The sequence below is a fragment of the Fusarium venenatum genome (assembly GCF_020744135.1).
Source record: "Fusarium venenatum strain MPI-CAGE-CH-0201 chromosome Unknown EDB82scaffold_3, whole genome shotgun sequence".
Lineage (NCBI taxonomy): Eukaryota > Fungi > Ascomycota > Sordariomycetes > Hypocreales > Nectriaceae > Fusarium > Fusarium venenatum.
In genome coordinates this window covers 6,423,464-6,448,832 of record NW_027072131.1, presented here as the reverse complement: position 1 = coordinate 6,448,832, position 25,369 = coordinate 6,423,464, and the positions used below count along the sequence as shown (strand labels likewise).

At 47.4% G+C, this 25,369-nt stretch overlaps 9 protein-coding genes across 9 annotated transcripts; 6 read left to right on the top strand and 3 right to left on the bottom strand.

Moving 5' to 3' along the window:
• Positions 1–372: 372 nt before the first annotated feature.
• On the top strand, positions 373–2,140 carry EDB82DRAFT_270928 (uncharacterized protein). The gene has a single exon (XM_025728627.2). The coding sequence runs from the start codon at positions 806–808 to the stop codon at positions 1,892–1,894; it is 1,089 nt and encodes a 362-aa protein (XP_025582975.1). The 5' UTR covers positions 373–805; the 3' UTR covers positions 1,895–2,140.
• A 1,036-nt stretch (positions 2,141–3,176) lies between these two features.
• Positions 3,177–5,448, top strand: EDB82DRAFT_559693 (78 KDA glucose-regulated protein-like protein precursor; the record flags this gene model as incomplete). The annotated part of the gene is made up of 4 exons (XM_065609722.1): positions 3,177–3,311; positions 3,369–3,553; positions 3,610–3,850; positions 3,906–5,448. The coding sequence occupies 4 exons, from the start codon at positions 3,177–3,179 to the stop codon at positions 5,391–5,393; spliced, it is 2,049 nt and encodes a 682-aa protein (XP_065464195.1). The 3' UTR covers positions 5,394–5,448.
• A 166-nt stretch (positions 5,449–5,614) lies between these two features.
• EDB82DRAFT_509304 (uncharacterized protein) lies at positions 5,615–6,491 on the bottom strand. The gene has a single exon (XM_065608814.1). The coding sequence runs from the start codon at positions 6,258–6,260 to the stop codon at positions 5,910–5,912; it is 351 nt and encodes a 116-aa protein (XP_065464194.1). The 5' UTR covers positions 6,261–6,491; the 3' UTR covers positions 5,615–5,909.
• Positions 6,492–7,235: 744 nt separating this feature from the next.
• EDB82DRAFT_509302 (uncharacterized protein) lies at positions 7,236–8,802 on the top strand. Its single transcript, XM_025728624.2, has one exon. The coding sequence runs from the start codon at positions 7,324–7,326 to the stop codon at positions 8,635–8,637; it is 1,314 nt and encodes a 437-aa protein (XP_025582972.1). The 5' UTR covers positions 7,236–7,323; the 3' UTR covers positions 8,638–8,802.
• A 129-nt stretch (positions 8,803–8,931) lies between these two features.
• Positions 8,932–10,411, top strand: EDB82DRAFT_270865 (uncharacterized protein). Its single transcript, XM_025728623.2, has 4 exons — positions 8,932–9,431; positions 9,480–9,649; positions 9,700–10,140; positions 10,187–10,411. Exons 1-4 carry the CDS (start codon positions 9,035–9,037, stop codon positions 10,313–10,315), a joined length of 1,137 nt encoding a protein of 378 aa, XP_025582971.1. The 5' UTR covers positions 8,932–9,034; the 3' UTR covers positions 10,316–10,411.
• On the bottom strand, positions 10,332–12,526 carry EDB82DRAFT_270828 (Endonuclease/exonuclease/phosphatase). The gene is made up of 4 exons (XM_025728621.2): positions 12,102–12,526; positions 11,672–12,048; positions 10,804–11,621; positions 10,332–10,753 (listed from the first exon to the last, which is right to left on the bottom strand). Exons 1-4 carry the CDS (start codon positions 12,386–12,388, stop codon positions 10,427–10,429), a joined length of 1,809 nt encoding a protein of 602 aa, XP_025582970.2. The 5' UTR covers positions 12,389–12,526; the 3' UTR covers positions 10,332–10,426.
• A 1,182-nt stretch (positions 12,527–13,708) lies between these two features.
• Positions 13,709–14,818, bottom strand: EDB82DRAFT_432245 (uncharacterized protein; the record flags this gene model as incomplete). Its single annotated transcript, XM_065607715.1, has 5 exons — positions 13,709–13,906; positions 13,956–14,365; positions 14,419–14,457; positions 14,502–14,545; positions 14,673–14,818. 5 exons carry the CDS (start codon positions 14,816–14,818, stop codon positions 13,709–13,711), a joined length of 837 nt encoding a protein of 278 aa, XP_065464193.1.
• A 4,530-nt stretch (positions 14,819–19,348) lies between these two features.
• EDB82DRAFT_478521 (uncharacterized protein) lies at positions 19,349–20,530 on the top strand (the record flags this gene model as incomplete). Its single annotated transcript, XM_025728619.1, has 1 exon — positions 19,349–20,530. The coding sequence occupies one exon, from the start codon at positions 19,349–19,351 to the stop codon at positions 20,528–20,530; it is 1,182 nt and encodes a 393-aa protein (XP_025582968.1).
• A 1,050-nt stretch (positions 20,531–21,580) lies between these two features.
• Positions 21,581–22,341, top strand: EDB82DRAFT_478520 (uncharacterized protein; the record flags this gene model as incomplete). The annotated part of the gene is made up of 2 exons (XM_065608107.1): positions 21,581–21,679; positions 21,721–22,341. The coding sequence occupies 2 exons, from the start codon at positions 21,581–21,583 to the stop codon at positions 22,339–22,341; spliced, it is 720 nt and encodes a 239-aa protein (XP_065464192.1).
• Positions 22,342–25,369: the final 3,028 nt, after the last annotated feature.

Below are 25,369 nucleotides of genomic sequence, written 5' to 3'. Positions count from 1 at the left end.
CAATAGAGAGGTTGATCCGCAAACAGTATTCGTTTCTGGCGATGCCCTCGTCTCCAATGTCTCCGTTCGGATATAGCATGACATGGGGAAAGGGGAAGTGATGAGCGTGTTGTGGGCGAGTGGCTGAGACTAGCTCCTAGATTAGCATGAGCTAAGCATTTACTAGTTAGTGTAGCTCCGATGGAGAGCGTCATAGAGAGCCTCAGAAACGCAAACTTCCACTATGATCCTCGCCGTTGATCCCGGGAGCGTGATCTAGACCTGCTGTTAACATCGCGATTGATTGCAGTAGAGCAGTTAAGGGCACCAGAAATGTTGACCTTCGAGCTTTAGGATGCAAAAACAAATGACCCAAGCGTATTGTCTAAGAAAGCATAAACTGACTTGCTAATTTCGTCTACTTTGTATCTAGTGGCTCACCTTTCTGATCCTGAAGTGAGATGATGTAAATATGCGTTATGCATCGGGCCCATTGATGATGACATGAGGTTCTTCTGAATCAAATAGAGTTGATTCAAGTTTGGCTGGAACGGGCTGGGCCTGGTCTGGCCTGATCTGATCTGATGGATGGCCTCAGAAATCTGAGACCTCAGCTCTTCTCCGACTAGGTAGGCAATCAACCAACACGATTGACCCTTGCGTGGCAAACTACCCTATCAATAGCCTGTACCATTCTGTAATATCACTAATACACAAACAAGTCTCCCTAACTTCAGTTGATCTCTTCCTTGTTTTTGCAAATCCCTTCCCCTTATCCTATTATCTTTGAGCACCTTCTTTCCACGCACACGTGTACCCGGCTCCAATGGCGGGCCGTCTCAAAGATGCCATCAAGAAGCGAGCTTCACGTCTGCTCCATAGAAACAAAGATGAAGAAAGAGACACACCCGAGGGTGCAGACTCACAGCCTTCAAGCAACAGAAACAGTCTGAATTCCTTGAGTAGAAAGTCACAGCCACGCCATCGGAAGTCATTGAGTCTCTTGAGTCGAAGCTCAAAGGCAGAACGAGAAGATGGTCATGACGTCCACCAGACACAGGCGCCCGAAAATCGCTATGATGTACATCCAGCTGTTCAGCCATTGGAGGCAGATTTAGAGCCCAAAACTCCCAGATTAGAGCGTCAACGTCCCGGTATCAAATCGGAAGACACCGATGACCAAAACGCTGATGGTAATGCCCAGGGCAAAGATTATTTCGATGGTGCCTCGGACGAAGCTGCTCGGCAAGATCAGCCGAAACAGGAGAACGCGAACCGTACAACACACCAAAACACAAGTCCAGCCAACTCACCTGATGCGGTTGAACTCGAGAGAAGGCTTTCCCGTCTAGCTGTCTCGCGGCAAGAGTTGGAGCTTCCTGAGATAGATGTCGCCCCTTTGACACCTTTTGAATACGTCCAAGAGGTCGATACTACACAGGCGAAACTCTCACGGCTTGCAATCGGGCAAGAAGGTCCTGAGAAAGCATCAACACACATCGAGCCCTTATCTCAAGAGTCTGATGTTAACCTCGAGTCCAATGCTAGCCAAGAGGCCAACATCAAACACAATTTGGAAGCCATTCATCTTCGAGACGCCGAGTTCGATCGCATCAATAAGGAAGTTCAAGCCGGCACAAACGGTGAAGCCAACTTCCACCTACAGAATAGCCTGGACTTTGACCGGACAGTTCACAACCAAGAACCGGTCGTGCATGAATCGGTTCGCCCCCATGTTCATACGATATATGAGCCGAAACGCACGCTGTCGATTCACCATCATGAGCATCGAACTCTGATCCAGCCGATCAAAGACCCCAACCCTACCATACTTCCAGAGCAACACTGGCTTCAAGATGACAGGACGGGAGAGATATATAGAATCCCTGACGAATTAGGAAAGCAACTGATGTAGATTGGATTTGTCAGAATTGTTGTTTGTTCTTGTTTGGGTTCAAGAAGCGTAGGCGAAGAGTTTGACGTATTTTTGGTATATCCGGTGAGAAATGCAACAGTCTGTCTTTGTTCTTCAGGCAGTAAACAGTCATAAGCAATAGACTTCATACAATAAATTTGTTATGAACTTTAGATACAGAGCGAAGGGCGAAGTAAGTTGATATTATATACAATTAATTCCAGTTGAAGAATGGCTGCATCATGCTGTCTCAGTTTAAAGTTGATTTCGTGTTCTTTCCCTTTGTCCAACGCTGATTGTTCTAGGGTAGCTGTAGTGGATACTTCAACCCAGCATCAACCAACCACAATTCAAGGAATCTCCAGTTCGGGATAAACTTCAACGTGGCCTATCATGAAACCCAACTTTAGTATTAACGACCAGCCATTGTAGTCATTTCTAGGGAACTTGTGTCTGAGCTTGTATGTAATACACGATATTAAGGGATATGAGGATCCTCTATTGCAGTCACCAAAACAGGACACATTCGGTAGCTAGGCTCCGAACGAGACCCACTGAGCGATGAACGGTGGGAATATTCTCGAATCTGGAGTAGAGAGGCCAAGTCTCCTCTATTCACGGAATATATCCCGATAAAACATTGCACATTCCTTTTAATGTATCAATTGATATTTGCCTCGCTCAATGTTGCATTAATCACAGGCAGTAGCTGATGTGAGTCACTGATTATAGAAAGCCATAGAAAGCATCGCGATCTTCCGTATATTCCAACATGTTCTCTCATCACTAAATCAAGGTGGCGCTGTAAAGAACCCCTGTGATTGAGGCGCTCACTGTTTAAGTGTGCCAGGGGTTCGACAGCCTTGTCCTACAAACACTGTATAAAAGTATCTCCCCCACTAAAGTTACAGGGAGAGTAACCTCCAAAGGGCGGCAGGTACAGTGCTAAAGCCCCACTCCCGACAAAGAGACCCCTGTCACGTGGGGCTACGAATGATGTGAAATCTGGCCTTTTGTGCCATTTGGACACCTCAACTTTTTTTTGGAGACACGACAGCCGAAGAGCACCTTACTTAATAAGTTGTCGGCCTTTCCTCTTCTCAAACCCGCTTCTTCCAACATTCAAAGATACCCCCTTCTCTCAACAATTCATAAAATCTGTGTGCAAGGCAAGAGACAGCCTTTGCTTGATCATAGATTGATTTGTTTTTCTTTTCTTTTCCCATCATAAAGTCTTGTTGCACTTCCAATCAGTAAAGCAACTACATACACAGAGCTCATCATGGCTCGTTCAAGGAGCTCAATGGCCCTTGGCCTGGGACTCCTTTGTTGGATCGCCCTCCTCTTCTCTCCTCTCGCCTTCGTTCAGACCGTTCAGGCTGACGATGTTGACAGCTACGGCACTGTCATTGGTATTGTACGTTTCTCCCAATTCCTCCCATCATGACTTGACCCCGCTAACCGACTCCCACAGGATTTGGGAACTACTTACAGCTGTGTCGGTGTGATGCAGAAGGGCAAGGTCGAGATTCTCGTCAACGATCAGGGTAACCGAATTACTCCTTCCTACGTCGCCTTCACCGAGGATGAGCGTCTCGTTGGAGACGCCGCCAAGAACCAGGCCGCCGCTAACCCCACCAACACCATCTACGATATCAAGTATGCACTCCCCTGACTTCTCTGCACTCCAACAATCGCTAACAGCTACTCTTCAGGCGTCTCATTGGCCGCAAGTACTCCGAGAAGACCCTCCAGGGAGATATCAAGCACTTCCCCTTCAAGGTTGTCAACCGTGATGACCGTCCCGTCGTCCAGGTTGAGGTCGATGGTGCCAAGAAGCAGTTCACTCCTGAGGAGATTTCTGCTATGGTTCTTGGAAAGATGAAGGAGGTCGCTGAGGGCTACCTCGGTAAGAAGGTCACCCACGCCGTCGTTACCGTCCCCGCCTACTTCAACGTAAGTTTCAACGGCTCAGCTTATTTGTACCATCAGCCGGCTAACCCCTCTACAGGACAACCAGCGACAGGCCACCAAGGATGCCGGTGTCATTGCCGGTCTCAACGTCCTCCGAATTGTCAACGAGCCCACCGCCGCCGCTATCGCCTACGGTCTTGACAAGAACGATGGTGAGCGCCAGATCATTGTCTACGATCTTGGTGGTGGTACTTTCGATGTCTCTCTCCTCTCCATTGACGACGGTATCTTCGAGGTTCTCGCTACCGCTGGTGACACCCACCTTGGTGGTGAGGATTTCGACCAGCGTGTCATCAACTACTTCGCCAAGCAGTACAACCAGAAGAACAACGTCGACATCACCAAGGACCTCAAGGCCATGGGTAAGCTCAAGCGTGAGGCCGAGAAGGCCAAGCGTACTCTGTCTTCTCAGAAGAGCACCCGTATCGAGATTGAGGCTTTCCACGCCGGCAAGGATTTCTCCGAGACCCTTACCCAGGCCAAGTTCGAGGAGCTCAACATCGACCTCTTCAAGAAGACCATGAAGCCTGTTGAGCAGGTTCTCAAGGACGCCAAGCTCAAGAAGTCCGAAATTGACGACATCGTTCTTGTCGGTGGTTCCACCCGTATCCCCAAGGTTCAGCAGCTCATTGAGGACTTCTTCAACAAGAAGGCTTCTAAGGGTATTAACCCCGATGAGGCTGTCGCTTTCGGTGCCGCTGTTCAGGCCGGTGTTCTTTCCGGTGAGGAGGGTACTTCCGGTGTCGTCCTTATGGATGTCAACCCTCTTACCCTCGGTATTGAGACCACTGGTGGTGTCATGACCAAGCTGATTCCCCGTAACACCGCTATCCCTACCCGCAAGAGCCAGATCTTCTCCACCGCTGCTGATAACCAGCCCGTGGTTCTCATCCAGGTCTTCGAGGGTGAGCGATCTCTTACCAAGGATAACAACATCCTCGGAAAGTTTGAGCTTACCGGTATCCCCCCTGCCCCTCGTGGTGTCCCTCAGATCGAGGTCTCTTTCGAGCTCGACGCCAACGGTATCCTCAAGGTTTCTGCCCACGACAAGGGCACTGGCAAGCAGGAGTCTATCACTATCACCAACGACAAGGGCCGTCTCACTCCTGAGGAGATCGAGCGCATGGTCGCCGAGGCTGAGAAGTACGCCGAGGAGGATAAGGCTACCCGTGAGCGCATCGAGGCCCGAAACGCCCTTGAGAACTACGCTTTCTCCCTCAAGAACCAGGCCAACGATGAGGAGGGTCTTGGTGGCAAGATCGATGAGGAGGACAAGGAGACTGTAAGTTCACACAATACTCATAACAACGAAAGCAAAGCACATGCTAACAAACTCCAGATCCTCGATGCTGTCAAGGAGACCAACGAGTGGCTCGATGAGCACGGCGCTGACGCCACCGCCGAGGACTTCGAGGAGCAGAAGGAGAAGCTGTCCAACGTCGCTTACCCCATCACCTCCAAGATGTACCAGGGAACTGGTGACTCTGGTAGCGAGAAGGATGACAACATCCACGATGAGTTGTAAACGCATAGACTGATGTTTGGGAAAAGAACATAAATAAAACCATTCTGGTGTTTGGTTGGAGCTTCCATGCGCAGTATGCAAAAGTAGATAGCGCAATGTTATGATGATTTTCAGCCAATAATGTACCCAACTTGGCTTGGCTTGGCTTGGCTTGCATGAGTGAAATGACCTGAACCTATTTGTGCTCCGTCTAATGAATATGCTTTTGCCACCTTATTCAACTTTGTCAGATCCCAAGCACAGCCATCATCAATCTATTAATCCATGCTTTTTGGTGTACAATGTAGCACTGTCCATAGTGCGATATTTGTTGGCTCCAATGGATGAGCCAATGGATAGAGGTACGCAGCGCACTAATGGAGAGGATGAACAGTTTGCTTCGATGACAACAACCTTAGCATTTCCTACTCTTTATTGACGCTATAAAGATACAACCATGGGTTGTATAACGCTTTGACTGTAAACCGAATCGATATCCCTTCTCTTAATTCCAACTTGTTATTCTGAAACTGGCCCTCATTCTTTCTCCCACTCTTCGTCTAGACGATTGTCGATGTCGTTTTGCATAAAGTCATACCACTTTCGATATCCATCATTAGTCAGGTGAATTTGATCATTGCTCATGATCTTCTTTTGATCAGCTCTAAAGGGCAAGAACGAGACTGCGTCGCCACTTTGAGAAACAATTTGTCGTAACATCTCATTTGCGTTCTCAATAACATGCTTGCTGAATCCATGCTGTTGAAAGAACGAAGTGATGACGATCTGCGCATCTGGAAACTTATCTCGCAGGCTGGTGACTACTCTGCCATAGGCTTGGGCATCCGATTTTGACAAGCCATTCTCGGTGATATCGCCGTCTCCCATTTAAAGGTAGATGACCGTGAGGTTAGGCTGGTGCTGCTTAAGACAACGAACAAAGCCTTGGTCGATAAGACGTTGAACATTTCGGATCCTGTCGGCTCCCAAGCTACCGCCCAGGTTCAAGAGGTAAGGGTTTTCCTTAAAGTAGCGGTCATGAGCTGTGTAGTATTTGAAGCACCCAAAGAGGGAAGTTCCAAGAAGTGCGATGGTATACCTGCCCGGAGGGTTGGTCTTGAATTGCCGAATGAGGAAATCATCGGTGAAAGCAGGTGGCTTTTCTGACATGATTACAGAAGAATGATTTCTGAGCGATGTAGTGATTGATGAGATAGCAGTGATTGGTATGATGAAAAATGGAAGTTGACTTTGAGTCTTTTGTTTGGAAAGTGTTGATAGTGTTCACTTGGGTAGTTTTGTCGACAGAGGCAGGAGCAACAGACTGTGGTAGAGAATGCGCATTTTATACTCAGAAGGAAGGTCTACAAAGGTCTGCCTGTTCTAGAGAAGTACCACCCAATTTAGAGTCTAAAAGGTCGAAACTTACATACAGTTGAACTTGTTGGGTAATGTTGCTGTGGCTACTCCTCAGGGTATCAGAAAAATGCTGGAAGCATAAGAGACGAAATTAATAGGTCACTTTATACTCCTAGAGTATAGTTCTTAGACTATTTATTTTGATACCCCAAGACTTAGGAGGCTATTGTTTCTGCTACCTGCTAGTCACTTCCCTTTTTTAAGATTGATAGTATACGGCTTTGAATAACATAGAGTTAGGGAAAATATAACGCTTCTTCTATAGACCTAGGTACACACGTTTTGATGCTGCCAGTACTATGGTCAGGCGTGACAGCTGCTAACATCATGTGCAGTGTAGACAATATGGAGTGTTTGTGTTGGCAGCTGATGGCAGCTGTCGCAAACGACTGCCTATTCAGCTACCATTTTTAATAACTTCGCATTTATTCAAAACACAGAATCGTTTCTTCTCTCTGCGTCAGACTTCTCATCCTCACACTATCGTGAGAAGCTTCACCCGCAACGCTGAGTAACAATAACCTCGCCCATCATGACCAAACCCAGTAACGAGTTTGTTGAATCTCTTCATGCTCTCTTTCTTGAAGCCAGATTGAAAGGCCTCAATCCAGAGACCGAGTTTGTTCACATGCGCAGCAAAATCGTCGAGTGTATCTCAAACCGCAATCGCACTACCCCAACACGAGCAAACCACCGCTCACTCCAATTCACAGATGGCTCAAAGCCCGAAACACGCCTGGTATCACCTTCATCTGACATGGAAATTAATGAAAAACGAGCCCAGCTCTATTCTGCCAACACTGCATTTGAGTTCATCGAAGTCTTGAAGGGACGTCACGAGCACAAGTCCAGTCGGAAAGATTCCAAAAAGAAGACTTCAGGAAAGAAAAGATCGATTAGTCCCCCTGAGAGCCCCAAGAGAAGGGTTCAGAAGCGCCTTGAAGCAGCGGCCGCGTCAAAGGCCACAACTGCGACCGAGGACAGTCCCAAGAAGCGCATCAAGTTTTTCACGAAAGGAGGCGACAAGGATGCCAACAACTCTCTCGTACCCAAAACTACACAGCAGACAAACACCAACACTGTCGCCAAGCCTACTGCAAATGAAGAATCTCCTATTCAAGCTAAACAAGAGATGATGAACCTCAAGGAGGCCAACCCTAGCAGTGGAAAGGCTGCTGAAATGAATGGGACAACGAACGCACAACAGGAGTCAAACGAGAAAGGTGTGGACAGCAGCGCAACGTTTCCCAAGCCTTCGAACCCCGAAGAAGACACTCCTATGGAAGACGCCTCAGTCACCAGCACTGATAATCATCTGCCCCCATTCTGCCGATCTGACATCCTAGACGTTATTACTGTGGTCAAAGATGTCACTGCAAACCAATGGGATGAATTCAAGCCAACGCTTCTCGGCATGCTAGACAAACTGCAAGGAGATCCAACACCCAAACAAGAGGAAGCAGCCGTGAGACGTCTTCGGTCGGCCATTGCCTGCATTGAGCAAGAGAGGTCTTTGATTCCTATCGAAGCTTGGGAAAGGTACGAAGGGAAACTCTTCAAGAAAGCAAAAGATGGAGTTTTTGATGCCGACTGGAGTACACGACTGTCCAAAATCAGCAGAATCATCTGGCTGGAGGAAGAATTGGCTGCTATGATGAGTAAGGACTGGAATCGTCTTCGTGCAGCGGCACGAACCTGGGCTATTCTTGCCGAGGTCGCTGGTCCTATGATGGAAGAAGGCGATGAACAGCGTTCAAACGAATGGCTGATTGAGAAGCTTGGGGACATTGATTTCATGGAGAGATTGTTTGCGTGCAAAGAGCGACTTGCAGCAATCAAGGCATGAGGCTCGGATAGGGGATGAGATTACTATCTTGTTGGCGAGATCTTCTCTGGTCAAGGCCAGATGGGTCGTTATTATCCGCACATGACACTTGGTGATATGTTTGATAACAGAGGAGTTTGACTATTAATGATTTTGAATGATGAATACGATAATATTAAAAGACATAGCAAAAGTTGACTCACTTTTGAGTAACAGTTGACAGAAGTGACTTATAAAGATCATTGTCTAAGCTCCACGTGACCTCGTGTCTCCCCTGAAACGCGTAATCGCGACAGGCTAATACAATGACGACATGAACGCTCCTTCTTTTGTCTAGTTCCAAGATAAGGTATTCATTAATAACATTGAATGAAAAAATTGATCCTTTTACTTGAGTCACTATCTTTCTACAACCGAAATGCCTCCTCGAAAACGTGCCGCAGAGGCCATTAGCACCACTCGCCGAACCTCCCGGCGCACATCCACCAAAAGTCAATACTTTGAAGGTACCGATGACACCGAAGAGAGTGATGCGCCACCAGCAAAGAAGCGCGGAAGACCCCCAAAGAAGCAACTAAAAAAGGAAGAATCTGAAGAATCATACGGAGATGAGTTAGCCCAGGATGAGCCAGAGGAAGACGACGACGACGACGACGACGAGGAAGATGAAGATGCCCCTATGAAGGTTACTTTCATCCCCTTGGTGAAGCTGCGAGACACAGAAGGTGTGGAATATCAGGATTTCAAGTTACACAAGAACACATTGTTATTCTTGAAGGACCTCAAAGCAAACAACCAGCGACCTTGGTTAAAGTGTTAGTACAACACACCTGTCACTCTAGAACCTCCACTGACTTATATAGCACATGATGAAGAGTATCGGCGTGCTCTAAAAGACTGGAACTCATTCGTTGAATGTACATCAGAATCAGTGATTGATCTGGACGAGACAATCCCCGAGCTACCCATCAAGGACCTGAGTTTTCGCATCCACAGAGACATCCGCTTCAGTAAAGATCCTACGCCATACAAGGTACGAATGACCCCTTTAATTACCCTCTAGATCTCTACTTACAACTGTAGCCTCACTTCTCTGCTGCATGGTCTCGCACAGGCCGTAAAGGTCCTTACGCCTGCTATTACATCCACTGCGAGCCCAAGAAATCCTTCATTGGCGGTGGTCTGTGGTGTCCCGACGGCGATCAGATGCACAAGCTTCGCGCCAGTATTGACGAGCGGCCAAATCGATGGCGTCGTGTTTTGAACGACGAAGCCTTCAAGCGCACGTTTCTACCCAATGCAGCCAAGAAGTCTGACCCAGAGGCAGCGTTGCTCGCCTTCGCCGAGAAGAACCAAAATAATGCACTCAAAACAAAGCCGAAAGGCTTCACTACAGAACACCGGGACATCGCACTTTTGAAGTTGAGGAATTTCACTGTTGGGACTCAGATTGACGATGATCTATTCTATCGCGACGATGCGCAGGAGAAGATCAGTGAGATTATTCGCCCAATGATTGGATTTGTAAGTCGCATGTTCTTTCTGCCGCTGACTTGGCTAACACACTCAGGTTACGTTCTTGAACAGCATTGTTATGCCAGATCCAGGCCAGGACGATGATAGAGATGAAGATGACGAAGTTGAACAAGAGGATTCGGAAGGAGAGCCCGATGACGACGATAACAGTGGCGAAGAGTAGATCCTACTAAAGAACTGATGCAACACCAAGGCATAACTCTTGATTAGAAAATATTTGGATCATGCAAGCGAATTAATTGATAATGTACAAATATCTATACCGCCATTATATCTAGCACAGATCAAACAAAGCAACGCTAGGATCGTGGTCGCTAACCTCGCCTGCCGTGTCCTGCCAAGTGTTGATGTGCATATGCTCATACTTGATACCCTTGCGCAATTCCTTGCTGATGAACATGTGGTCAAGTGCCTGACAGTTGCTGTCGAACAAGTATGTGTATCTCTCAGTCATGGGGATCTTAGCGGCATCGTCGATGTCAACGAGACCAGAGGTCTCGACGAAAGCATCGATTGGTGCAACGTCAGCAAACTCATTGAAGTCACCGGCCACAATAACGTGAGCCTTCTTGTCCTTCTTGAGGATCTGTGCAACGAAATCCTGCAGATTGTTAGTTTATCGTGAGATGCCAAAGAGAGCTGGGAACTTACAGCAGTGACTTTAGACTGCTCAGTGCGCTTCTCAACGCCCTTGTTGACAGGGGTACGAGCATTGCCGTGCATAGAAGATGAACCACCCTTGCTACCAAAGTGCACGTTGACAGTGAAGAAAGACTTCTTGGTGCCCTTGACAGGCTTCCACTCGGCGGCAAGAGGCTTGCGGCTGTTGTCCCACACAGAGTTGGCGGGATCGATACGGCCGGGGTTGAACTTGAGCGAAGGGCCGTCAAGGACAGCATTAACATCTCCAGCCTTGCCTTCGTTGGGGTTAACGAGCTCGACAACGTCGGGGCGGTAGAGGTATGCCTGACGGATGTTACCGCCGGGTTGGCCACCATCAAGGTTGTTGTCGGGCACGACCTCAGCCCACTCATACGCGACACCGCTGGCCTCTTCGATACCATCAGCAAGGGCAGCGAGGGTCTTGTTAGCAGATACGACACCATCGTTAGCAGCACCGCTGTTGTCCTGAACCTCCTGGAGGAAGATCAGGTCAGGAGTGCGCAGCTTCTCGACGATCTGCTTAACAACAAGAGGCAAGTGAGCAGAATCGGGGTTCAGGTTCTCAGTGTTGTAGTCAGCGACGGTGATACCCTTGCAGGATCCCTTGCTGGTGAAGCCGACGGCAGGGTGCTCTGGGTTAGATCGCTTGCTGACTTTGACGGCAGTAAGAGGAAGGATGCGGTAGAAGCCAAAGGCGTATGTTACAACGCCAGTGATATCGCCAACAAAGTCACCGAGCTTAGTGTCGTCGGGGTTCTTTGTACCATCCAGAGGTGAGCCAATAACGATGGCCTCGGGGTTAGCATCTAGATATAAAGTCAGTCAAATCAACAATTGGTGCGCAAGATCAACATACCACTGCCAACCATAGTCAAGCCACCCTGCTTGTTCAGACCAGAGACCTTCCAATTACCTCTGACCCAGAAATCGCCAAAGTTGTTAGGTCGGCTAAGAGCATAGCCCTTGGAAACAGTGACAAGCTCGCCAGAAAGGCTCTCCCAGAAATCGAGACCGTACGAGTTGGGCTGCAGCTTGGGGTTGGCCACTGAAACGAGGCTCTTGTTGTTGGGCACGGCAAAGACATTGCCGTCGTCAAGCTTGGAGAAGTGCTTTCCAGGAGGGTTACCAGTATCCTTGCCGATAACCTTGGGCTTGAACTTGTTGTCAGAGGACTTGACAACAATGTTCTTGGGAGAAGAGAGCTCTGTGAGGTAGACGTAGTCCTTGTTGGATCTAGAGATGTTTTAGCGATATTTCAACTGACTGATTGACTTGGCAAGACTCACCTGTACTCCTCAATGAAACCATCGAGGGTAATAACGTCGCCTACAGCAACATTACCGACGGCTGACTTTCCAAAGATGTACAATCCCTCAGAGGTAGCAGCACTACGATCAGGCTTCGTCGATCGCAGGTAAAACCCATTGCTACCCACAGCTGTAACGAGACCCTCTACACCTGTGACATTCTTTCCCTGGTAAGGCGAAAGGTATCGATCACCGTTAATCTCGGCAATGGTCAAGGCCGTGACCAACGGACTGATGAGGGAAGAGACAAGGAATTGGAGCTTCATATTTGCAGAACGAACGACTGACAGTCCCTGGTTCCCTTCAATTGATCGTCAGGGCCATGCTCAGCTATTTGTATCCACGATATAGCTCCCAAGACCAACTGTACCTACCTATCCTGGCCTTAGGGGAAAAGCTTCCCTCCCCTGGTACAAAAGACCCAAAGCGATACCGAATCCGCGTAGTGTTTTCTCCCCTTGGCAAAGGGTCTATCACTATAAATTGATGTCCAATACCGCTGCCAAGCCTCCAAGTGCCCTATCGATCTGGCACGTTTATCTATGCGCCGAATAGGAAGCGACCACTCAGCGTTGATTGTTCATTTGGCGCTTTTCCTCTTTCTGCAGGTCCCTTTTGTAGCTTTCTGCTTCCTTGCTACTTTTTCGCCTCGGCAATGCTGGGACGTGATCAATTGGAAACCTCTATTGGATGATCTTGTCCTCGTGCAATCTTGCCCGAGAAAGCAAGGAGTCAAATCGGAGATATTGTCTATCGCGGACATGACTTTCCGTTGTTGGACGGAGGGCGAGTTGTCATGCAAAAGATTCTCATGCTGGCTTATCATTCGTTGTGTGGAAATACATAAAGTTTCAGACCACACCTAGCTGAACATGGACTTGATCAATTGGTCCATAGTCAATTGAACGGGTATCTCCTATTTAAAAATCCAAATATGTATAATAACATGTCTCGTTAGTATAAAGCTCTCAAATCGAGGTTAAAATCATCAACCATCATCGGTTTCAATGTGGCGAGCTGAAGCAACTCTTGTCTACTATCTTGTATGAACCCTTGGCCACACACGTGCATATCAGCAGCTAGAGAACCCTGGCAATCAGGAGAACTAGTAGTCCGTAAACACCGCAAGGCAAGATTGATAGTTAGGAGAGCTCCGAAATATCGGGATACTCCGACTTGGTATGCCTCAATTAATAAAATAACTCCGCTCCAGAGTAAGAGTGCGCTCTAGCCAACTGCGTGCGTATCCAAAGCAGGTTGCAAAAAGAGCGACGCAATAAAGGAAAGTGAGAATCCACCTCCTCTTCACCACAACTTCTATACCCCAAACCGGGCGCATCTAATACTGGACCAAACTAATCCATAGTGGTCCGCTGCGCGGTCTATAATAAAATGTCCCTTGACCCTAGCATGGAACTACTCAAAACAAATACCGGCTAGAAGCTATTCCAACTCAGTGTCTCGGCTTTGGTGTCTGCTCGTCGGGTCTAATTATTTGGCCACTGTGCACAAGGCTCGCTAGGTGCATCGGGGCCGATGTAAGGACTCGGCACTGGTTATGTCGTTTGCTTGAATTGTAAAGAAATTCAGCCAGTGGTGGTTCCGGCGTCGGGACCATTCGTAAGAGCCTTCTCCTTGCCCTTGGAATCAGGCATATCCAGGTCGCGGTAAAGATTGTGCTCGTAGATGTAGCTGATAACATCATCGGGAATCAGAAAATCGATTGACATGTTTCGCTTAAGGAGCAGGCGAATCTTTGTGCTGCTGATGTCATTGGTGACGACCTATTTTGTTAATGTCATGTGACTACTTCAAGCGTTGCAGGTGGCTTACCTGGCGAATAATATGAATGTTCTTCTCCCATTGCTTCAAGTTCGCAAGAGTTGAATCAATTTCAGTTCCTGTGCGCTCGAGAGCAAAAACGCCATAATTGCCCAGAATGTGGTCGAGATCACGCTCGTCCCAAACCCCCGGAGTGGACATGGTCTGAATCAGGTCGAGGCCGGCAAGTAGTACGATGCGGCAACGCTTTCGAGTACCATCCGTGCACTCAACACCTCCCATGACCTCGTTGATCTCGTAGTCAAAGTGATCGAGCACCTTGGCAGTTGGGATATAAGTTGGGCTCTCGGCTTCCCAGGGGTCCACCATGAGCCACTTGGAGGTGTTCTCTGTGGCAAGTCTGCACATCTCAATGCGATGGTGAGCAGGTGCTAGACCCTTCTTCTTGTAGGCATCGCTGACTACCGGACAGTTAGTTTATTGATCGTTATTTTGAAATGCAGAATTTACGTACCAGGACTCAAAACTCCAGCAACAACCTCAAAATCTGGTTCTTGTCAGCGGTGTTTCGGATTTTGCAATCAGCAATCAACCTACCCTCATTGCGAGCATGGTCTCGAGCCATAGGAAACATTCGAAGGCTGCTCAAACGTTAGCTACAGTCTTGAAAATTCAATCATGTCGCATGATATTTCGGGCTTGGAGGGATCCAGTCCGATCAAAGTGGACGATCGCACGAGGAACCCATATTCTGCAGGAAAAACGTACTGAAGGAACGTGATTGGGCTGAAAGAACCACAAGCCACGAGGCATAGCGGAGTTTTATCTGGGGAGCATGATCGCTGAAAGCGGTGCGAAGGGAAGACGTAGTCCTCCCTGGTGTGCTCCTTGACGTATTGGTAGTCGCAGGCCATTTTGTTATTATTTGGGTATTGATATTGGTTTGTGAGAGGTGGAAAGTAGCGTGTTGTGCGGAACGAGGGGTTTCGCGATCCGAAAGCAACGGCCGGCGCCGGTAGCAGGTGACGGCGGGCGGGAGCGAGGGGCACGGCAGTGTCGGTCCAGAGACCGAACTACGACCGAGTCTTGGGAAATGAACGGGCCTGAGCAGCAAATGTTGGGTCTGAGAAAACCGTCAAAGCGATCAGACGATGGTTGAAATAGTGGAGGTGGCAAGATTGCGGATGTCGTCGCGTTGTCCAGGTGAGAGAGAGCAGCGCAAATATTTGGCGAACCGAGCCGATATGTAGTCTAGACGGCGGCGATGGCGGGGGTTCCGGAAATCAACAAGTATAGTAGAAGACTGTTTTATAGTAGTCGATGATACAGGACGAGTTTCGTTCTCGGTGGAGGCGGAGTTGTCACTTGTGAGTAAAAGTGATTGATTGTAAGTAAGCGTGAAAAGATGTTGAGAGAGTTAAGTTGAGTTTAAGAGTAATTAGTAGAGGGAGGAAGAAGGTTTTGTTTCTGGGCCTTCTAGACTGAGAGAATTGGATTCAAATCTCTAGGTATGGGCAGGTACGGTACTGTCTAGTGCAGTTCTGGTCTACAGCAGGCAAAAGATGGTGGGCAAACAACTGCGCGTGCACAGAATCCGAATCTTAATATGGAAGGAAATATGGGGCAGCATAAGCAAGCAGGAACCTGCCGAAACACTTGGTAGGTCAGTTTCAGGACCGCTAAAGGGCCTGAAGCCATTGGAACCCCAGTCCCCGTAAAAGCACTCAACTGCCATGGATCGATGCCTACAGAATTCGCACCCACAAACAGTGAAAGTCCAGGCACGCCATCGAGGTCTGTCTGTGGAGTAATTCTCTTCTCTGTTGAGTAAAGTATTGTTGTTGTTTTGCACATGGTAACTCATTGCCTGGAATGACTAGTTTCGCTTATTGTCTCACAATTCACGATGAGTTCTTACAGCTCTTGGCTGTGAGTTGTAACTTTTACAAAGGATACAAAGACAACCAGTTAATAGACTCTTTCTCCCTTTGTCCGCTTAAACTCTCAATCACTCTCTCAAATCATTCACGTCCTCTAACTCATCGTGGCGGGGTATGACGACGGCGATCTAAGCCACTCCACCGATGTCCGGCTTGAGGGAACGTGATACAAGGACATAAGGACAAGTGACAGAACATGATTGATAGCTAGCAAGTTCCCTGCTGAGCATCGACTAGACTGAAAGTTACCGATCTTGGCAAGCCTCAAAATCAAAACCTGCCGCGATAGTCTTTGTCAATTTGTGTCTTATATTACGCGAGAGTTCTGGCCATCACTGCAGCGACTTGCCATGATCCATGTCGATCAACTCCTCAAGCACAACCCTCGTGATTCCTAGTCGCATTTCCGTAGGGACATGGCTTGTTCTCCAATCTGACTTCATCTCTTCCACAAAGATGGCTTTGTCAGCGCTGTAAGTCAATCAGAGTTTCTTCAACCCCTGTCGGGATATGCGGGGTGGTTTCTCCAGCAGCTTACAGTCTTGATAATCAGAAGTCATGTCGTTTCTTGTTGAATTCACAATTACATAAATACTCCGCGCAACTACGTTATCTCAGGAAGTCAAACACGATTACATTAGTTAATACAGAAGACCGTCCATTGAATCTCTCAACGATATAGCAACTTATTATGTATTCAATTGTCTCCTGCATCAAGAGACTCCACGCATATCCCTGAAGCTTAACACCATTTATTGATGCATCGCAAGCTCTAGCTCCACCGTTCTTAACTGCGTCCGTGATGGCAAAAACCGCATGCCACAAGAATATCAGATCATGTTGGATTGTATCTGTAATCATTTAGCCTATCTCAATAGTCTACGCCTAGATTTTCTGTTCTATTTTCGGAGAAGCAAGCCAGATATAGCCAGTTCTTTTTCGCTCAATTATAAAATGTCGAACCACCAATTAAGCAAGACTCATCTCACGAGAACGAGAAGTCAGACTCGAATCAAGTTCATGATCGCGTATATCAACTCTCAACTCAATCCACCCAATATGTGATAGTCCATGTCAAGGATTCATATTCACACATTGCGCTTTCTGTATGCGAAGGCGTTATTTTCCCCTTTTTGATCAAAGCGTTTCACACAGAACCTCGCCTAGATACTAGTGAGGCGCCGAGAAAGCAGTAATGCCTTTGAGTTGTTTACCGGACCAATTAATACCTCCAAAGAGTATAGTGAGAGGTCCACTACAGACCCCGTCCAAAACTGGCGTTTTTACTGTCGTTTCTGCAACGATACACGCTCCTCTCCAGGTATCCATCGTATTGCATTACAATTGAGGGAGTTTTAGCCGGTTCCGCTTTGGCGTGAGTAACAAGATTTCCGATAACCGCATCTCCTGTCGCCGACAGCGGACCAGCAACTGCTTCTAAACCGCGGGAACTCGGAGTCAGCAATCTCAGAAGCATTCCGAGGAATTGTTGATCCAATATTCCTCGGACGAAACAAGCGGGTAGTCCCAGGAGAGGGAGAATATTCTATCGGTCTAAGGTTGTATTAGGGACTTCAGACGATACAAGATTGGCATAATACCAAGCATATATGGCCGGGTTTGAGAGGCATAAGGAAAGCAACTCTGGGCGAGTTTCGGGAAATAGTAGTATCCACCAGAATTCAGCAATCGGAGCAATTCGAACTTTTTCCATTCCCCAATACATATGACTCGTGGCGATTCGGCATGTTTCGTAGCTCAAGCGAAGCCTCACATTGGACGTGCCGTAAAGGTCCTCTTCAGCCCGATGATTCTCCTACTTTCTCCTCACTCCACTCTTCAATTTCATGACATTGACAACAAAACTTGGAGCCAGGAATCACTCTAGCAACTTGCTAGCTTACAAAAAGTATTCTCCATTTGTCCTTACGTGATATGGACGAGAAGAGTGCGGATCCGCATCTTCGAAAACCGCGGGGGAGTGGATAAACCGTAACTCATGTCCCGGATATCTTTGCGGGGAAAAGTGTAGACTATTCGGGATTTATTTCACAAACGTGGAGTAGGTACTCGTTGGTCTGATAAGGAGTAGATCAATTAGGCAAGCTTAGTTGGGCCTAAAAGTGCGAGATAGTCATAAAAGTCTGGAATAATCTCAGATGCTAGATAGTAAATCCAGTGAGTAACCATTAGGTTTTGCGTATCTGTGTAATTCCCTGTTATCTCTAGAGATATATTTGGAGAATTATTCGATAATATTAAATGCAGTAGCTTTTACTAATGAAGATGTGTCTTGCGCTTTTGTGCCTAACTGAGCTTGCTTAGCTGGTCTACTCCCCGTCAGACCAACGAGTAGAGAACTCTCTGCGTGCTATACTGCAGGGCGAGTGGCAATGGCTCGTGTGATCCGGTACCAGGTCAGGGATTCATTCTGATACAGGTGTCGCGGACAACAAGCTGTCTCATCTAACCAACCGATCTAATAGAGGGAAAGCTCAGGGCCTGGTACAGCTTAGTGTGGCCGGTGGTGCCTCGGTCGCAGAGGGCTATGGAAAGTTAACTTAGCTGTAGAGATCTTAGATGTATAAGTTCTACGGGCCGGGGGGTCAAGGTATGTATAGGTCTCGTAGTTCCAGAGGAGGCCGGGGCTGCTGGGAAGACGTCCATGCCAATGGAATATGGTTCAAGCTTCCTTGGAGAGATTGGGAGAAGATATAGAGGTGAGACAGTCGAGGTATCTCAAGAGACGTGAACGATGAGGGGGCAAGAGGGCGTCAAAGCGGCTGGAGAGATCTAGGACCGGGCTAGTGGGTAGCAGAAAAAATGGCCTCCTGACCCTTAGGGTACAAAAAATAAGTAGTCTAAGAAGTGTGGCCTAAGTAGCATAAACTAGCCTACTGATTTCGTCTCTTATGCCTCATTACATCGACATAGCGCTTCTTGTACTATACGAAGTAACACTCCTTGATCTATTACTTGCCATATGTCGGCTAGTACTGTCACCTCTGCTAGTAAAGGAACTAACCATTGAAGAATGGCAAGATTGAAGAAGTCAAGAGAGCCAATCGTTCTTGTTCGAAGTAATCGAATGTTTGGAAAGTCCTGGTGGCTTGTCTTTATCAGTTAAGGGGTAAAGGTGATAGCATGGGGCACAGGGACTCTAGAAGTGGCCGAGTCATTATGAGTCTAAGTACTACTGAGTACGTTCCTGGGTAATAGCTTGTCGAGAGGCTGGTGTTCCCGTCTTGACAATATGGGAAGAATGGCATTTTGGTGTCGTTGAAGAAGGTAGTAAGTTGTAATTGAGGTCCTTCTTTGAAGTCCGCTGGTGTAGGCGGCCGTTACTTCCTTGATTCTGTTGACAGCACCGGATACCCATTCACATAGAGCCTCTGTCCAGACCCTCGATCATAAACAAAATAACAAGAGAGAATACAAACGTAAATGCAAAACGCAAACGCAAACACAAACAAGAACGATACAAGAAAGAACAAGAACTGCACCATGTCTTCCAACAAACAATATACGCTTCAACAAAAGCGCAAGCATGGTGATGTGGCTTTGAAAGTCATATGTGAACTGGAACAATACCAGGATAAAGAGCTGAGTCCCACTAGCATTCGCTTACATGATAAGCTTTTCGAGATGGCTCACAAGGCCTTGGACTCTGATGATACTGACGAGTCCCTTCTGGAAAGTGCCTTTGAGTTCTTCCAGAAGAAGCAGAAGCAGGCCCACAACGCTGAGAATGAGCGCAAATCCCTGTCGAAGAAGATCGAAGTTCTAGAAGCGGAGCTACAAACCCTCAAGGAACAATATGGCCAGGTCAAACAGGAAGAGGAGAAACTAAAGGCGGAGAAGGAGGACTTCGACTTCTTGCTCGAGTATGGACAACAGGAAAATTTTATAAAGAAAGAAGATGAGAAAATTATCAAGAAAGAATATGAAGAACAAAACAAGAAGACTAAGGAGGAAGCCATAGAGAAGAAGAAGGCAGAAGCAAAGGCTAAAGGTGTACAGTACACAGGACCAGGCACTTGGGGGGAAGTCAAAGCTGGACAACAAGCGAAGGACGATGCGCGGTGGGAATGTATACACAAGCGTATGTTTACGAGTACTCACGAGGAAGTGGAGGCTGAGAAGGCTAAATTTTTCCAATGGCGAGCTGTTGCTGGCGATGAAAACAACGCACCTGCGACACCGTTTCTGGACCGCATACAGCGAATGTGTGAGGAAGCCGGAGTGGAACGTACAACCGTACTATTATGGGTCAGGGAATATGGCACAAGGAACAAGAAGTGTCACAGCCAGCCGCCACGGCTTCAACAGTTCTGGAAGACTATTACAAAGGACGGAAAGGAGGTCAAGGTGAGGCTGGAAAAGGATGACCCGACAAAGGGCTTTGACTGGCTGAGCTTCGAAGCCGCCGTCAAATCATACATACCCGATATTGAAGCAAGACACGCAAATGGGAAGATTGATGAGAGGAGACGGGATGCATATTTGGAGGCCATCGACGCGTACTGGGCACTATACTCAGTCGTGGATGCGAATGGGAACCCAACTTTGACTGAATACGCAAGGAAAAAGGCACTGAAGCTATGGGAAGATCAGGACAAGATTCTTGATCCACCTGAGAACCCAAAGAAGCGGTACAAGGTTGGAAAGTGGAATGATATTGAGTAGGTAATGAAGGATGGAAGAGAGTAAAGATTGAGCAGCCAACGCGACCTATCCACGGCGCGGGTGAGCTTGTTGCCGGCACTGCTGAGCCAACGTGCCAGAGTCGCTGTGCGTTATGGGTTGGGATGGGGAAGGGCGACGAAGTCGGACTCCCACAACCTCCACGCGGTGTCGCCCGGGGACCTGGTCCGATGGACTGCAGGCAGTGTGGGAGACGCACTTAACGGTTTGTTGAATCGTGGCCATCATTCCTGGAGTTGATGGAAGGCTTCGCTAACGCATTATGCAGTCACAGCCCCGGCCTCAGGGTATCAGAAAAATTGACCACTAGAAGCATAAAAGACGAAATTAGTAGGTCAGTTTATGCTCCTTAGACTATACTTCTTAAACTACTTATTTTTATACCCTAAGACTTAGGAGGCCAATTTTTCTGCTAATTAAGTGCAGCCACCCTGCTTTAAGTTTGATAGTCCAATTCTCTACATGCCCACACGTGACGAAGCTCCTTCAATGAAGCTTGATTGGAACTCTCTTACAGAGTATAAACTTTACTAATTCACTACATATAGAATGTAACATCCGTCCGTCATCAAATTCCCTTTATTTCTTTTTGTACTCGCAGTCGCTAGCATTGGCTTCACCCTCACTCACCTAGATCTTCTCTTACGTCGCATATCCTATCTTTGGGCTCAACTTCAACTTACCTTCTCGATCACAATCTTCAAACTACAGCCTACCACATGTCTCTGTCTGTCTTCCACCCCTTTGCCCGACTGCCGGTGGAACTGCGACTACAAATCTGGGAAGCGGCATGTCTCGTAATCACTCCCTCCGATCGCCGCATGCAGTACGTCGCCGTCCAAGATGGAGAGGTAGTCCCATTGCCTTGTAATTAGCGTCAATCCGGGGAACAAATACCTCCGGAAAAGAAAAACAGGTCCGCCTACTTGATCGACGGCGGCCTTTGGAAAGCGTGCAAAGAATCGAGGGAGGTTATCGCTCAACACTCACACTTTTACGATTGGGTCAGAATTCAAAAACAAGCCATCTACGATGGAGACCGCTTCTCTGAGTGCCCTGCGGACTGGCCTGGGGGACATGAGTCTGCTCACCCTGCAATCATCGATACATGCCAAAGCGAAGAAGAGTGCCGTATGCTCGTCTACCCCGCCAGAGACATCTTTTGCATCCAGGTGGAGGATTGGGTCGCTCTGCCGCAACCACATTATGATCTCGGGGTACAGATGTTATTTACCCGTCACAATGGAGCTTATTACCATGAGCTCATACCTAACAATATTGCCCTCGAGTTTGGTCGTAGCTGGCTTACGGATGTTCCGGACTCCATTTATAAGTTGAAAAGGGAGAATTCTGCGCGGGGGTACTTGTCACATTTGGTTAGCATGAATAACTCGGTTGAAATTGACGTCGAGGGGATATGGATCATCGACAAAGAGGCTAAGTGGTTTGCCGGCCTTTCTAAACATCATAATACGGTGTATCGGGACTGCGATACGGAGTATATCGAGGTCAAGTGGGACGATGTCGTTAACTATACAAGCAATGGGTCATCGGCTACTGCGTCGAAGTTTATTCAGAAGCTTGATCGTCTCTCCCTGTTAGATTGTTTCCCATCGCCCGAGAGCTTTGATCACTTTGCTGAACGGGACGGCCCCCCACCTCAAGACTTCGTTAGACTTCTTGTTCGTCGGGATAACGAGGTGAAGGATCCCACGATAGGCCGCTCCTTCTCTCGCGATGAGTTCGGCTGGATCATTCACAGTGACGATGAGGATGATGATGAGGAGGAATAGTGTAAAATGAGGGTCTCATTCAGGGCGGCTACAAGCTGTAGTACAAGGTTTCTCTTACGGATCAATACGTCCTTATGCGTCATTACACTAAAACAGGCAGTGGAAACTTTGATACCCAGCGACTGATTTTTCTCCTTTTTTGGTTTCCTATGTTCATGTATAATATGCTCTTTTCTGGAACAAATCGTCTTGAAGCTGCCCCTCCCCCAAATCCACAATGTCCAATGAATCAGAAAAACTTGTCCGAAAGCTGGTAGTAGGTATGACACAAACAAAAATAGATAACTGAGATATGGACAGGCAAAGCCACAGTACTTTCATTTGTTCAGTCAAAATTCAGAATGCAATTTTGCTACTACTATAAGAAGTTAAATGCTTGCGAGCTAGTTCACAAGTCGGAGTCTGAGGAGTTCTTGAGTAACCAGCAGTGTGATACATCATTTCGCTATGTTGAGAAGACAATTTGTTCATGATGTTCTTGATGTTCCGAGCAAGACGAAAGCCTCGGCAAGTGTACTTTTGTCTTAACAGCATTCCTATTCTCTGGGTTCCCGTCTTACCATACCAATGTAAGGTACCTGCCTATATTCCAAAAGGTCGACGACGCTCAAATACTATCATGGATGATGCTCACCTTCCACGGGGCCATCGTCAAGCGTACCTACCGTATCTTCACACGATGGAGGTTCGCTGTTACCAAGTGAGTAAATTATGCCGTATTGCACTTGCTATGCTCGAAGACAGAGGAGAATATTAGTTAGACATTTTTTTGACGAGAACATTTTCCTTTTTTCACCCCATCACAACCACTGTGAGTGTCCCCTCCATGGTCCCCAGCGATTGCTATGCGTCTTGAGATAATTTTGCTAACCATTTCTTACAGTCTGTACATCGACCAATGTAAGTTTCGACCCCCATGTATTCTGCCTGGTATGGCAGACTGCTGACACTAATGTGTCAGTTCTGCCACCAATTCAAACTCGTAAGTACTGGTTTACCTTGGTACTCACCGGAACATTGCTAATGTTGGCGATTGCTTGTTTAGGCCTCTTCAAACTTCAAACCGTAAGTCCATTCTATCTATCGCCGTATGCTTTCAGAACTAACATATCAATAGAACACTATCAACCACAATGTCTGGCCGCGTAAGTTCCCCCAAGCTACAGTATACTGATCACGGTAACTAACATTGGAGTTAGAACTACGGAGATCTCGTCAGTCAATCCCCTTGTCCTTCACATGTCGCTGTCCTTGCCATCCGCTTCAGTATTCTCCAAGCCTCTACAGATACAGCAGTTTCCAGCATCACCTCAATTCCTTGAGTTCCACAACTCCATCAATACCCAACTTGCCCAGCCTGAAGATCCATGAGCATCATTCAAACACTCCAGGTAGATATAGAAATGTGCCAGAAGCTAATTTAAACTACAGAACAACAACTGGCGAGGTGCCTCTCGGGGCGGCGGCTTCGGCCGCGGGGGCAACCCCCCTCGTGGTTCTGTAAGTACTCAATCCAACGCAAAGAGGCTGTCTACTGATTGATCCCTTTCAGCGTAATTCTACCCCTGTATGTTGACATCTTTCCCTCGAGCATGGCGTAGTATCTAACGGTCTATAGTATTCGCGCCCATCTCGGGCATCTTCCTCCGTGAGAATGATTTTCACCGGCAGCACTTGGCATCTTTATCACTGCTATTAAACAGTCGTCCCAGCAGCAGCAGCAGCAGCCTCAACAGACGGCCCCCGAGGCCAAGAAGGTAGGCTATTGAAACACACTGTCATGTTTTTACTGATCACTGCTAATATTGCAATAGAATAAGCCTGTGGTAACTATGATTAACCTCTCCCCTCATTATCCCCGACGGAACATCATATCAACTGACTATGCTTACCACAGGTCGGCAGCAAGGCGGTAAGCTACCTCTCCCATCTTTGTTTCATTTCTTTTTTTTTAGCTTTATATCAATATCTCCCTGGAGATGGATCAAGGTGAGTCGGTCGTTTGAGATGCTGATATGGTTAATAGGAAGCCTTGGACAAGGCAGACGTAAGTATCCCTCCCACAACATGTGACTTGGAAGTACTAATTCAATTCAGAGAGCCTACGATCGCGCCATGGTAAGGATTGCCCTGTTACCTTAGGTATGTCAACGTCTAGGTCAATACTTACTTTACAAAAATAGGTTCACCAGGCGGAGGCAATCCGCCAAAATCAGCTCCGGGACGTAAGTACTTCTATCTACATCGTACTTAACTTTGCTAACTATCCCACTCTAGGCGGAGCTGAACACAGTTCTCGTAAACAAATATGCAATGACTACTGCAAAGACGATGACTAACTACTTATGTTTACAGCATTGGAGAGCTGAGGCAGAGAAACGCGAGGATGCCCTTGTAAGTATCTCCCTACCTTTGCCATGAAACAGCAGATTGCTGACACATTCTCTCTGTTTAGGAGGTATTGGCTACTATGGACGTATGTAGGCCTTACTTCATCAGCATATTCTTTTGCTAATATCTTACCTAGGCTCGCCTGGAAGAACTTGCGGCCGCAAGGGCCGGGGCCCCTAAGGCCAAGGAGAAGGAGAAGGAGACCGTGGAGATCGAGGAGGAGTAACTATCTTTAATCCTCCAAACATACTTATCGAACCAACAAACTTGTAAGTTTTTCCTAAGTCTTAGGGTACAAATGCTCTAGGGAGCATAAAGTAGCCTACCAATTTCAACTCTTATGCTTCCAGCGGTCAATTTTTCTGATACCCTGAGGCCTTGCTACTTACACACTAAGCCGAAGCTAATATATCTACATAGAACGACAACCACCATTATTATCGAAGGTCTGCTCCATATTATTACCATCATTACGGCATTTTTATCCCGTCCATATCGTCACCCTCTCCGTGGGGGGCGGGATCAACTCTTCGGAGGCGAATGACGATGCATTTTTATTCGACATCGTTACTCGACAAATTTATCAACATCGTCACTCGACATCTTCAGTCGATGAATGAGATCGAATATCCTCCGC

Excerpts from the sequence above, each read along its gene's own strand:
- EDB82DRAFT_270928 (XM_025728627.2), top strand. The coding sequence starts at position 806 with ATGGCGGGCCGTCTCAAAGATGCCATCAAGAAGCGAGCTTCACGTCTG.
- EDB82DRAFT_509304 (XM_065608814.1), bottom strand. The coding sequence starts at position 6,260 with ATGGGAGACGGCGATATCACCGAGAATGGCTTGTCAAAATCGGATGCC.
- EDB82DRAFT_509302 (XM_025728624.2), top strand. The coding sequence starts at position 7,324 with ATGACCAAACCCAGTAACGAGTTTGTTGAATCTCTTCATGCTCTCTTT.
- EDB82DRAFT_270865 (XM_025728623.2), top strand. The coding sequence starts at position 9,035 with ATGCCTCCTCGAAAACGTGCCGCAGAGGCCATTAGCACCACTCGCCGA. Across the intron at positions 9,432-9,479 it reads CCAGCGACCTTGGTTAAAGT|CACATGATGAAGAGTATCGG; the intron begins GTTAGTACAACA and ends TGACTTATATAG. Across the intron at positions 9,650-9,699 it reads AAGATCCTACGCCATACAAG|CCTCACTTCTCTGCTGCATG; the intron begins GTACGAATGACC and ends TTACAACTGTAG.
- EDB82DRAFT_270828 (XM_025728621.2), bottom strand. The coding sequence starts at position 12,388 with ATGAAGCTCCAATTCCTTGTCTCTTCCCTCATCAGTCCGTTGGTCACG. Across the intron at positions 12,049-12,101 it reads GGTTTCATTGAGGAGTACAG|ATCCAACAAGGACTACGTCT; the intron begins GTGAGTCTTGCC and ends AAACATCTCTAG. Across the intron at positions 11,622-11,671 it reads CTTGACTATGGTTGGCAGTG|ATGCTAACCCCGAGGCCATC; the intron begins GTATGTTGATCT and ends CTTTATATCTAG.